At 47.4% G+C, this 13,718-nt stretch overlaps 1 protein-coding gene across 1 annotated transcript in view; it reads left to right on the top strand.

Annotated features, from left to right (window-relative positions):
- smg5 (SMG5 nonsense mediated mRNA decay factor) overlaps positions 1-12,255 on the top strand; it is a 79,147-nt gene extending 66,892 nt beyond the window's left edge. The window contains exon 22 of the mRNA XM_073061358.1: positions 10,289-12,255. Within this exon, the coding sequence (XP_072917459.1) occupies positions 10,289-10,372 (84 nt within the window). The 3' untranslated portion in view covers positions 10,373-12,255. The remainder of the gene's footprint in view (positions 1-10,288) is intronic.
- Positions 12,256-13,718: the final 1,463 nt, after the last annotated feature.

The raw sequence follows: 13,718 nt of genomic DNA, 5'->3' as shown, positions 1-13,718 counted from the left end.
GTTACAGAAACTTGTAAAACTAGTCAGCTGTATGTGGGTACCAGCCTTCGCAGTATCCAAGACATCTTTAAGGAGTGGCTTCTTAGGAAGGCGGCGTCCATCATTAAGGACCCCACCACCCAGTACATACCCTGTTACTGTTGGGAAGGAGGTACAGAAGCCTGATGGCACATACTCAGTGATTCAGGAACAGCTTCCTCCCTACTGCCATCCTGTTTCTAAATGGACATTGAACCCATGAGCACTACCTCACTACTTTTAATTTCTGTTATTTTGCACTACTTAATTTAACTATTAAATAGATGTATATATACTTAATGTCACCCATATTTTCCCCTCTATTTACTTAAGATTTATTTTATTGTACTGCTGCTGTAAGTTAAATTTCATGCCATATGCTGGCGATATTAAATCTGATTCTGAGGTAATTTCTTTTGTTTTTTCCAACTCAGACTGGTTCAAACCAGTTCAGCCAGGTTAGCCAAGCACTGGGCCCAGACAACCAGATTGCAGGCTGTGATTACAAGCCTGCGATTTTACATAATAAACAGCTTCTTTTCTCAAATTGGTCCTCAGGTTTAGCAGATCATGAGCAGAAAAATTATTGTGTCCGCATCACTTGCTTTGCTTAAGCTATCCCTGACCAAGAGCCAGTTCACCAAACAGTTCACAAAATAGCAGCTGCAAGGACAGTGTGACAAAATGACCGCCTCCATTCCTGTAACCACTTGGCCAGAACAAAGAGCTTTGTTTGTTTGAACTACCCTTGCATCATTCCTGTTTGCTGATTTGTAGATTGCAGTTCTTTCTGGCCAACTCTGTCCGTGGAAGGAAATGGCCAGTCGATGTTTATGAAGGGTCTCAGCCTGAAGAGTTGACTGTGTATTCCCCTCCATGAATGCTGCAACTTGCTGAGTTCCTTCAGCACCTTGTCAGTTCACCTGTTGGATCTCATATCCCATATAAAGGCATCCTCACTTTTACCATTCAGTTATACAATCCTGTGAGCTCCTTGGTTGGCACTGCTGATATAGGTTTTCATAGTGCGTGTTAGTATGGTTTCATCAGTACCTTACTGATTGAGATACATAGTTAATGCGTGTTGACAAGGGATTTTACAAGTGTAAGGTTCACCAGTCCTGTTAACAGATGGGTAGCGGAATGGAAGGCATTGTATGCAGGCCAGTTCAGTTGCTCATCTTCACGCAGAAGATGGCAGCAAATGTGGAAGCATCGAACATTACAGGCCCTGTGGCCCGTGATGTTCTACTGACCTTCTAACCTCCAATATCAGGAGGGCTATAGGAAGGCATTAGAAAACAATAGAGCTATCGATATGAAGGAGAATCCTGAGGGCTTTTACGGATATATTCAGAACGAAAGGATAGCAAGGGGCAAAATTGGTCCTCTGCGTGGTGCCGAAAGAGATGGGCGAGTTCTTAAATTGAATTGATCTGTACCTGTATTTATTCAGAAGATGGAAAAAGTCTATAAATGTGAGTTAATGCAGCAGTGAAGTCATGGACCCTGTACAGATTACAGAGGAGGAGGTGTTTGCTGTCTTGAGGCAAATTAAGGTGGATAAATACCTAGGGCTTGACAGTTTGTTCCTTTGGACCCTGTGAAAGGCAAGTGTAGAAATTGCAGGGGCCCTAGCAGAGTATTTAAATTGTCCTTAGCCACGGATGAGGTGTCAGAGGATTGGAGGGTAGCTAATGTTCTGTTGTTTAAGGAAGGTTCTAAGAGTATGCCAGAAGATTATAGGCCGGTGAGCCTGACATCAGTAGTGGGAAAGGTATTGTGAGGGACCGGATATATAGACACTGGCTGATTAGGTAGGGATAGTCAAGGTGGCTTTGTGCATGGTACGTCGTGTCAAACCAGTCTGTGAGTTTTTTGAGGAAGTTACCAGGAAAGTTGATGAAGGCAAGGCAGTGACTATTGTAAATATGGACTTCAGCAAGGCATTTGACAAGATCCCGCATGGGAGGTTGGCCAAGGTTTAGTTGCTCGGCATTCAAGATGAGTTAGTAAATTGGATTTGATATTGGCTTTTTTGGAAGAAGCTAGAGAGAGGTTATAGATGGCTGCCTCTGTAACTGGAGGCCTGTGGCTAGTGGTGTGCCTCAGGGTTCAGTACTAGGTCAGTTGTTGTTCATCATCCATATCAGTGATCTTGTTCAGCAGATGTGTGGATGACACCAAGATTGGAGGTGTGGTGCAAGGAAGATTTGATTTGGACCACCTGGTGAAATGGGCAGATGGGATTTAGTGCAGACTGTAGGGACCCCTTAATTTCATTAGGCAGAATTCACCCAGACTGTGAAGCGTTAAGTTCGCCGTGTATGTTACGTGTTGCATTGTATGCTATTACGTTTGGGGGGTGGGGTTTTTTTTTGTATATGCGACACTGCCATTTGTTTGCAAGTAGAATAATGTATACATTAGAAGTAATTACACTTGTGCTGATTTTTGTCGACACTCAAACATTGGTGACCCCGACACTACTCCAGATGATTCCAGAGTGATTTTGCTCATTTTACAATCCTGACTGCAAACGCTGCTGTTCTCAAACTCCCTGAATCTTGGTAGGAACATGCCACTGTTTGGTTTGCTCAGGCAGAGGCCCGATTTGCAGTGTGGGAGTCTCACAAGACCCCACAAAATATTACTATGTTGTCGCAGTGTTAGACAGCTCTGTGGTGGCCTGGGTAAAGAGCATTGTACAGCAACTCCCTGCCCTGGAGGTCAGCAGATAAGAGACTCCTAAGCAGCTCCTTCTAGAGATTTTCGAACTTTCCGAGTCTGAGCGCGCCCATTGGCTCCTCTTACTGCCCAGCCTGGGCGACTCCAGGGGATTGATGGACCACATGTTGGAGTTAATGGACCACACGTTGTCCCTCGTAGGCGGACATCAGCCGTGTTTCATCTTCAGAGAGCTTCTCCTGCAGCAACTACTAGGTGGGGTGCAGTCGGCTCTGGCTGGCTGTCCCTTAAGAGACATCTGGGCTCCAGCGAGAGAGGCTGATGAGGTGTTTTCCGTCACCAAGAGGGTCTGGGCGACCATGTGGCTGGATGATTTTGCCGTCTTGCTGCCACCTGAACGAGACAATCACCGAGGCTCCTATCTTGTGTTTCTACCACTCTTGGCATCCGCCCTGCGAGGTCAGTGTGTCATGGCTGGTGCCCGTTAGCTGCTATGGACATTGGCAGATCAGACAGTTTGTTGTTCGTTACAGACTCTGTTTCTGGGCGCTGTTTCCTCTGTGACATGGGCCCTCAGGTGAGCGTCCTGCCCATGTCTAAATTGGACATATGAACTGGGGAATATGGAGTGTCTCGCGAGGCTGCAAATTGCAGCGCCATCTGGACTTTTAGTAAGTGTGAGATTTTTTGTTGAAGTACAGAACCGGTGTCTTGTCAATGCAGAGATTTTCTACTCCCTTTATAGTGCCCCTTCCTCTTCTGACTTCCTCTGCCTCCTCACTGAGTTCCCGGACCTGACCAAGCCCACCTTCTCCTCCTTTACTGCTAAACACGGGGTGGAGCACCACATCCTCACTACTGGGCTGGTCTGTTCACGGTTGCACATGCAGGATTTCCCTGTCTGCCTGGCAGGGAAAATTACTTTCTGGAAGGTGGACCTCGATCGCGGTTATCACCAGGTTCCCATCCACCTGAGTGACATTCCTAAAACCGCTGTTATTACACCGTTTGGTTTGCTTGAGTTCCTTCGAATGCCATTTGGGCTGAAGAAGGTGGCCCAGACCTTTCAGCGCCTCATGGACTGTGTCCTCAGGGATTTGCCATTCCTGTATGTTTGCCTAGATGTCATTTTGGTAGCCAACTCTTCTAGAGACGAGCAGCTCTTGCACTTGAGAACCCTTTTCGAACTCCTTAGTCAGCACGGTCTTGCCGTCAACCCAGCGAAGTGCCAGCTTTGGACTGTCTGTGTTTGATTTCCTCAGACACCATGTCAATGCAGCAGGGGCAGTTCCCTGCTGGCTAAAGTTGAGGCCACTAAGCTGGCCACTATCAAGGGCCTTCAGGAGCTTTTGGGCATGGTGAACTTTTATCATAGTTTTGTTCCCAAAGCGGCTCACCTCGTGCGCACTCTACGGGGCCCTTAAGGGCAAAGGAGCCAAGCAAGTCGTGGGCTGAACGAAGGAAAGGTCCAAGGCGTTCTCAGAATCTAATCAAGTATTGTCTCATGCAGCTCTGGCGCACAGATGAGCCGATCGCTCTCACCACGGATGCGTTGGATTGCGCGGTGCATGAGCAGTTGTTTAACGGCTTTTGGCAGCCTCTCGTCTTTTTTAGTCGTCAGCTTTGTCCCTGTGAGCACAAGTACTGCACGTTCAACGGTGAGCTTCTCGGCCTGTGCTTGGCAGTGCAGCATTCTCACTTTCTCCTAGAGAGCCGTCCGTTTGTGGATCATAAGCCCCTCACATTCACCATGACTAAGGCTCTGAATCTTGGTCTGCTCAACAGCAGTGCCATCTTTCTTTTATTTCAGAGTTCACCACAGACGTCCAGCATGTTGTGGGGGAGCATAACCTCTGGCTCACTGCCTTTCCCGGTCCTTCACTGGTGCTGCCCATTTGGGCGTGGACTGGGATTCGGACCCAAGCGTGCAGGCGCTGCATTCGGCAGACACGGTTGAAATTGGTGGATGTTGACAGCAGCGTTTCATTGCTGTGTGATGCGTCAATGGGGCAACCCAGGCCAGTTGTGCCAGCGAGCTGGCAGCAGTGCATTTCCACTGCGGTCCACGGGCCAGAGTGTATCGCAGAAACTGGTGACAGAAAAGTTTGTGCGGCACGGGCTTAATGATGTCTGGGACTGGGCTAGTGCTTGTTGGATGTGTCAGCGTGCAATGGTGCATCAACACACCAACACTCCATTGGCCCCTACCGCGGTCCCTGAGTGGTGCTTTGACCACGTGATTGTGAATTTGGTTGGCCTGTTGCCCCCATCCCACGGGTTACTCAGCTCATCACCATTGGTGATAGGACCACACGTTGACCGGAGTCAGTGCCGCTGTCGTCCATTTCAGCTGCGGAGGTGGCGCGAGTGTTCATTGGCGTCCCATTGGACATCTCTTCAGACTGAGGGACGCAGTTAACATCAGAGCTTTGGTGTGTGGCTGCTCGTGATCTGGGGGTCAAACTGCATTGGATCATGGCTTATCACCGTCAGGCCAACGGTCTGTGTGTGCGGTTCCACTGTTCAATGACAGCCGCTCTCCATACGTGCCTCAGTGATGGTTGTTGGGTGGACAGGTTATGGTAGGTTATGATGGGCCTGATGACAGCCCCTTAGGCAGACCTTCAGTCTTCTTCTACGGAGCTCGTTTTTAGGCAACTCCTGCGGGTGCCGGGAGTGTGTCTCCCAACATCCACGGTCCCATGGTCCGCTTCACAGCAGCGGTCAGCCTTTATGGAGAGTGCCAAAACTTTCACTCCGGTGCCCACGACACAGCACGGCCTGTTGCCGGGTCTGCGGGAGGCGAAATATGTGTTTGTGCGTCATGATGGACATCGGGTCCCCTGTTGCTGACTTATGACGTCCCGTTCCGCATGTTAGAAGCTGCGGTAAGTTATTTTACACTGGACTTTGGGGTTATCCCCGACAGCGTTTCTGTGGATCGTCTTAAGCCTGCCCATTTGGACTTGGACTCTCCAGTGGACAGCCTCATGGAGCGGCTGGCCTCCCACCTCCAGACCTTCCGACATTGACTGTTCTTCCTCCCTGGCACCTGCCAGTGCAAAGGATTAGGTTCGGCTGGGTTTTGTGGGGCCCTGCTTGTTTGATTTTGTCTGTAGGGTGAATTCTGGGGGGGGGGGGGGGGAGGAGTTGTGGGTAGAGCATGTGTAGGGACTCCTTAATTTCATTCGGCAGCCTTCACCCAGACTGTTAAGGGTTAAATTTGCCGTGTATGTTACGTGTTACGTTCTACGTTATTACGTTTTGGAGGTGGATTTTTCTCTTGTATAAAATGCCATTTGTTTGCAAGTAGAATAAAGTGTAAGGAATAATTACACTCGTGTCAAATTTTGCCAACACTCCTACAAGACCAATGTGAGGTATTGCCCTCTGGGAGGGCCAACCAGGGTAGGACTTGCATAGTGAGCAGTGGGGCACAGGGGAGTGCGGTAGAACAAAGAGTACAGATCCCTAATTCATTGAAAGTGGCGTCACAGGTAGATAGGGTCGTAAAGAAAACTGTTGGCCTTCATAAATTAATGCATGAGAGCAGGAATTGGGATGTTATGTTGAAAAATTCTATAAGATGCTGGTGAATCTTAATTTGGAGTATTGTGTGCAGTTTTGGTCACCTACCTACAGGAAAGGTGTAAATAAGATTGAAAGAGTGCAGAGAAAATCTACAAAGATGTTGCTGGGACTTGAGGACCTGAGTTATATGGAAAGGTTGAATAGATTAGGACTTTATTCCATCGTATGTAGAAGATTGAGGGAGATTTGATGAGGTATACAAAATTATGAGTGATAAACGTAGATAGTGAAAATGCAAGCAGGCTTTTTCCACTGAGGTTGGGTGAGACTAGAGCTGGAGGTCATGGGTTAAGTGTGAAAAGTGAAATGTTTAAGGAGAACATGAGAGGAGAGCTTCACTAAAGATATGAGAGTGTGGAATGAGCTACCAGCACAAATGGTGAGGTCGATTTCTCTTGCATGTTGAAATATGAATAGGTAAATGAATGGGAGGGGGTATGGAGGCTTGTGGTCCAGGTGCAGGTCTATGGGACTTGGCAGATTCAGCTGGGCAGAAGGGCATATTTCTGTGATTAGTGTTCTATGACTCTATCATATCAATATAACCCTTTCCTCCCAACTCGTCACCCATGATGCCTATCTAAGTCTTAAATGTCTACCCCCCTCTCCCCTCACCAGCCAGCCTCCTTCTGTTCCCTCTGCCTTCTTATTCTGAGTTCTACCCCCTTCCTTTCCATTCCTGATGGAAGTCCATAGATGCTGTATGACTTACTGAGTTCCTCCAGCAGTTTGTGTGTATTGCTCAAGATTTCCAGGATCTGCAGAATTTTGTATCTTGGTACGCGACCCGTGTTCAATTCCCACTGTTGTCAGTACAGAGTCTGTATGATCTCCCCGTGATCACGTAGGTTTCCTCCGCGTCCTCTGATTTCCTCCCAGATTCCAAACATGCACGGATTAGTAGGATAATTGGTCAGATGGGGGTAATTGGGCGGTGCGGGTCCGGAGGGCCTGTTAACATGCTGTATCTCTAAATCAGGGATTCCCAATCTGGGGTTCATGGACCCCTCGGTTAATGATAGGCATCATGGCTTTAAAAAAAAGGTTGGGAAGCCCTACTCTAAATAAAAATGATTAATGTTCCGAATGTATCTGCCTCCACTACCAGTGCATTCTATCCACCTGTCATTCTCTGTTAGAAAAAAAACTGAGATCCCTCTCCTCGACTTTCCTCCACTCACTTTAAAAGTTCAGGTTTAATTATAAATGAATATAGCCAAATGAAACAGTGTTCCCCTGGGACCGAGGTGCAAAACACTCTACCAACAGCACATAGCAGATATAATAGCAGAAAAACATGTCACAAACAATGATGATGTAGCCCAAGACCATGAGGGGCACGGCTGAAGATGATGGTGCACGGGACGTTGCCCTGGTCCAGCTTGGTCTTCCACTGAGTGAACTTGTGAGGAACACTGAAATAAGCCCAATTTTATTGGACATTGATGTTCTGGGGAAAAAGGTGCTGGCTGTTCATTAAATTAATGTGTATAATCTGATACACAAAGAAACTGCTTCCCATGTTAAATGGAGACTTCATTAAAGAGCTACAGCTCTGGCAGTTGCATCTCTACAGCGCGATTACACAGTAGGTCTCAGGCTGCTTTACTGAAATTGTGACGACCCACAATTATCACAAGCAGCAGCTTGATCTCAGCTTGCTACCCCTAAGCCGTGCGTCTTTGGAATTCAAAGATACAGCGCAGAGTTGGCCCTCACAGCCCTTCGAGCCCTGCTGCCCCGGCAATCCCGATTTAACCCTAACTTAAACACTGGACAATTTACAATGACCAGTTAACCTCCCCCCGTACGTCTTTGGACTGTGGGAGGAAACTGGAGCACCTGGGAGAAACTCGCGCATTTCACGGAGAGGACGCAAAGAGATTCCTTACAGAAGATGCTGGAATTGAGCTCTGAACTCTGACGCCCCGAGCTGTAATGGCATCATGCTAACCACTGGTGAGTATGAGAGGAAACTGGAGCCAGAGGAAGCCCACTTGGTCATGGGGAGAAGATGCAAACTCCTTACAGACATTGGTGGGAATTGAACCCAGGGTGCTAGTGCCTTAATAGTGTTACACCAGCCACAAAGGTGAACTGGGACATGTCAGTAGTTAGCAGTATCAGATTTTCGATAGCTGGTCTGTAGCAGGAGTTTATCCCAGTTATACAGAGGGATACAATTGGTGGGTGACAATGGAGGTCATGGATAATGTTAAATTGAAGAACAAGACAGACAGTGGTTAAGGGCTGATGGTAGGGCTGAGGAAAGGTTTCAGGCCCCGGCTGTGAAGGACTGAATGAGTATGTGTGTGTGTGTGTATGTATGTGTGTGTGTATATATGTGTGTGTGTGTGTGTGTATATATGTGTGTGTGTATGCATATGTGTGTGTGTGCTCTCCACGGTACACCTGTAGAAATTTGCGTGCGACATACCAAATCTTTTCAAATTCTTAATGAAATATAGGCTCTGTCATGTCTTTGTAACTGCATCCGTGTGTTGAGCCCTCAGAGATGTTGACACCCAAGAATGTGAAATTGCTCACCCTTCCCACTTCTGATCCCTCGATTAGGTTGAAAAGCTCAGGAGAAAATTGATTCACAGCTGGTGCTGTAAAACGCTATACTAACCTTTACACAACCATGTAATCCTTCACCCACACATCAGGGGCAACCGAAAGTGGTCCAGTGATCGATTAACCCACACACTATGTGTTGGGGATGTGGGAAGAAATCAGAGCACGTGGGAGAAACCACAGAGAGTGTGGCAAACTCCATACAGACCTGGGATCATCCCCAGGCTGCTGGAGCCATGAGGTGACAGCTCTACCCATTGTGCTGCCCAAAACGAAGATATACAGGGTGCATGGTAGTGTAGAGGTTAGTGTGATGATATTACAGCTTAGGTCATCAGAGATAAGAGTTCAAATCCAGCGCTGTTTGTAAGGGGTTTGTATGTCCTCTCTGAGAACTTGTGTGTGTTTTCTCTGGGTTCCAGTTTTCTTCCACAGTCCAAAGATGTATTAATGGATTATTTGGTCATTGTAAATTGTCCTGTGATTAGGATAGTGTTAAATACCTGGGTGGTGTGGCTTGTTAGGTTAGAGGAGCCTGTTCCTTAAATGGACAGATAAAAGGAGGAAAGTGGTAGGATGGAAAAAGAGGTTGTGCATAGGAAGGGTCTGAACATGGATTCAAGATTGTTTGATGTCATTTCAGTACACAAGTGTAAATAATTGTTAGTCCAAATCTGATGCAACGCAAAAAAATCAAAATAATTGATAAAGAACTTAATAAAAATGCAATAAATACATAATATAGCTTATATACATAGATTGATTCTATGTCCATAATGTGATATTAGGCCCAGTAGTGTCTGTACCCAAGGTGACTCTGACAGAAAATGATAAAATAGTGTGGTGGGATGTTGATTAATGGGAGGAAGTGTTGATCAGCCTTCTGGTGGTCCTGGCGTGGATGCTATGTAGCCTTCTCCCTAATGGGAGTGGGACAAATCAGTCCATGAGCAGGGCGGGATCCTTCATGATGTTACTGGTCCTTTTCCGACATTGTGCTGTATATATGTCCGTGTTAGAGTTAGGCTGGTACTGATGGTGCATTGGGCAGTTTTGGCTCCCCATTGTTTGGTCTTCCTGTTCATCACAGTGCAGTTTCCATACCATGCAGTGATTCAGCATGTTAGGATGCTCTCTACTGTGCATCTATCTGTAGTTCAGCTCTGTTCAGCCTCCTCAGAAATTGAGTTGATGAGCCTTTCTGATTGTCCAGTCTATGTTTGGGACCATGAGAGGTTGTGTAAGATGTACACTCCCACGAGTTTGAAACTGCTTGTTCTCCTGAAGTCAATAACCATCTCCGTTGTCTTGTTAACATTGAGGAAGAGGGCAAGGGTTTATAGAGTTAGGACTAAAGGAGCATGTTGTTAATGTAATCCATCTGATAATTGTCTCCTTGTCTGATCCCCACCAGGCTGCCCTGCAAGCTGCACACAATTCCGGAGTGGATGTCAGGAACGTCCTGGACTTCTACAGGCAGTGGAAGGAGATGGGCTGAAGTAGAGACGGCAAACTTCGGGACTCACGACCTCGGGAGATCGTCTTCAGACAAAATCTAAAACCACGCATACACAGCAAAGGTGCCTGAGGGAAGCTCGCTGGAACTGCTGTGGCGTTCACCGTCACCCGCTGCCCGATCTACGCGGCACGAAAATCGAGCGGAGACCGTGCACCCGTGAGGGGAAACAAACTTTAAAAAAAAAAGAAATCCATGATGTGAAGGGTGGAGTAGTAAAGGCTGGAAACCTCTGCCCCCTCGTTTTAAACACAGAGCCCTGCAGAGAAACAGTGGAGGGAGAATGGGGCCCCTCTGCCCTGCTGACATGGTGCTGCCATCTCCCATCCTGGGCTCTGGAAGCAACTTCTCCAGCGTCCCAGCCATAAGGGTACTGGGCTCAGTAGACTGAGCCCCTTTTGTTTCCGGTGCTCTTCCCCAACCCCACCTCGCTGTCCACTCCCTCCTCACCCGGGTGTCTCTCCACACCCTGGTCTCATCCCACATCCCAACCATTTGCGGTCAGTGTGTTCATTGATCACTGCACTGCTGTAGGTTGTCCCTCACGTTTGGGTTGCCTTGTTGGCTGGACCCCTTCCCCTCCTCCTGAAACCCCTCTTGCAATGCTGCTCACTGAGGGTCAAGTGCAGCCACTTCCTGGGGGAGTTCAGGTGTGGGGAGTTGATAGTGGGTGGAGAGTGCAGGGCTGAGTGTAAGGGTAAGGGGAGGGTTTTAGAGGAAAGAGAAATGTGATTGAGGTGGGGGTCCTTTCACCTTTCTGTTGCTTCTGCCTTTGACAGTATTTCCCCCTCCCATCCTGAGGAACAACCCAGCTCTAGTACCACTCTTGGCCCAAGAACTTCCTTGAAGCTTCCTGCAGCCTAGATCCCTGTGAAAATTCCTCCAGAACTCGTCCCTGCCACCTCCTCCTAGACAGAGATGAGGAGGTATCTCAGCTTCTCGCTGAAAGAGGAGGAGGCAGGGATGAGTTCGCTGTTTAGTAAAGGGAGTCTCATTTGATTGGCGTTACTGTGATCTGGGCCCGAAGCCAATTGTTCTGCACTTTTAAGATTCTGGTTCTCTGAAGCAAACTCAACCTGAAAAAGGGCCACCATTTGCTGATGGGAGAAGCACCTCACCCTGTACTCAGGAGTGTTTCACACTCTCTGTTCAGAGAATACTCTACTGGGGCAGAGGTGACTGACAGTAGCTCGCCAGAGTCCTCTGTCTTGGGCCAGTCTTTCAAATTGTCCCTAGCTGTAGCTCATCATCTTGGTTAAGATCCTTCCTCTCCCAGGGTTGAGGTCTTTGGAGCTTCTGTTGGCATTTCTGTGGCTCTGGGTTTTTTTAATGGGATGGGGTTGCCAGCCCCATGCATAACCTTCCTCCTTTCACAGCTTGGGGCTGGTCCAGAGAGTGGGGCCAATAGAAACCTAGAAACTAGGCTCTGTAAATCTCAGGCTGAGTGAGGAGTGTTTTTAGATGGGGCAGGGGGAGAGGAAAAGGGTAGATTGCTGGGAAGAGGGGGCCTCTGGTATTACTCCTACCTGGTTTGTGTTTCTTTGTGCTCTGTTGCTTGGTGTTGCCTGCTGTTGTGATGTGGAGTGTGGCTGATGTTTGGGAGCTTACTGTGAGAGTTTGGTGTCAGGGCGCTGGCAGCTTGAAGTGGTGCTAGGCTGAGGGTGGGCACTGGTTCAGGAGGTACCCACGCCCCAAGCTGCGCTGCTTTCACTGTCTTATGAAGCGTCATTTCTCTTGTGAAAACAAAAGATGATCCAAAAAGTGTTTCTCAAGCGTAAGTTTAAAAAGAAATTTCAAGAAATCTTTCAATTCCAGTTTTTAAAAAAAAAAGGCAATAAAGTCTTGGAATTATTGTGGGAAAGGAACACGTGACTCCTGTGTGGTTTGTTCATGAGAATGTGTACATTCTGTTGCCCTGTGACCCGATTACAGGTTTCCCCAATGTCTTGTAAAGTGTTGGTTTTGCATCCTAGCTTGTATTCTAGTTCTCAAAATCAATGCTAACATTTGCTTTCCTGCCCACTGACTCAACCTTCAGAGCTTCCTGCGTGAGGACTCACAAGACTCCTTGCACCTCTGATTTCTGAATTTGCTCACTGTCTTTATTTCTTCTACCGATGTCTGTGACCATACACTTGCTGACACTGTATTCCATTTGCTGCTGCTTTGCCCATTCTCCTAATCTGTTCAAGTCCTGCAGACTCCCTGCTTCCTTAAGACTATCTGCCTCTCCACCTGCTTTTATATCATCTGCAAACTCCACGCTCTATCTCTGAATAAAACAAAAATTAAAAATAATGTGAGACAGGAGCTAGGGTCCTAACACTTGAGTGTGGGACACTGCTGAGTGCAAAATGTCTGCTAGATCTACCTTTGCAACAGTGTGATTTCACTGGAGCAGCTGTTAGTGCTGACGATGCTCACTTCTCCATTAAATGTGTTAGTCTATCAGACTGATGAATGAAATTATGTTAATCTGCCTTGGCCCTTCATATTTATCAAGTCTTAATTGAGCAGCAACAAAGCAATGATAGTTCCTGATAATGAAATGAGAGACCAGGCAGGAAAAAATATCATAAAATAAATTTCTGTTAATGGGATTGTTGACAGGCAACTAGAGCCATCTGTCTGTGCGTCTGTAAGATTGTGTGACTCAGGATGGCAAACGTGGCACCCGTGCCAGAACTTCATGGAGAAAGTAAGTTTTCTGCCTGTTGGGGTGTTCCTGACCTCCTGTGCCCTTGAGGTCACTGTGTTGCAGGGAACAAACTCGCTAGTTTGGGTACAGCCTTGGGGAGCAGCTCAACTGTTTATCCTTGCCGATCAAGATAGACGTTTCCCCAAGGAGCAAAGTCACAGGCCTTCTATATAGGAATCATAAACAGATTGAATTCCTGCCACTCTCATGCAGATGCTGGAAATGCACAACAGCACACACACATGCACACTCACGCAAGCATACCCCTCTATAAGATAGAAGTCTCCTGTGCCAATGTGGGTTTCCTCTAGGTGCTCCGGTTTCATCCCACAGTCCAAAGGTGGTACCAGTTAGTAGGTTCCAGAGTCACTCTAAGTTATCCTGTGATGAGGTTAGGCCCAAATTGGGGATCACTGTGCAGCATGGCTTGTTGACTGGAGCAGACTGTTCCGTGCTGTATCTCTAAATAAATAAAGAAACCATGCAAAATGCAGGGGGATATCTGCAAGTCAGGCACCATCTATGGAAATGAATGAACAGTCAACATTTAAGGTAGAGACCCTTAACCAGGATTGGAAAGGAAGGGAGAAGAAGGTGCGAGGGGTAGGAGGACAAGCTGGTAGGTGGGTG

Source organism: Hemitrygon akajei, chromosome 11 (genome assembly GCF_048418815.1).
Source record: "Hemitrygon akajei chromosome 11, sHemAka1.3, whole genome shotgun sequence".
NCBI classification, from domain to species: domain Eukaryota; kingdom Metazoa; phylum Chordata; class Chondrichthyes; order Myliobatiformes; family Dasyatidae; genus Hemitrygon; species Hemitrygon akajei.
Note: the sequence above shows the minus strand (reverse complement) of the source record. Positions and strands in the feature narration are given on the sequence as shown.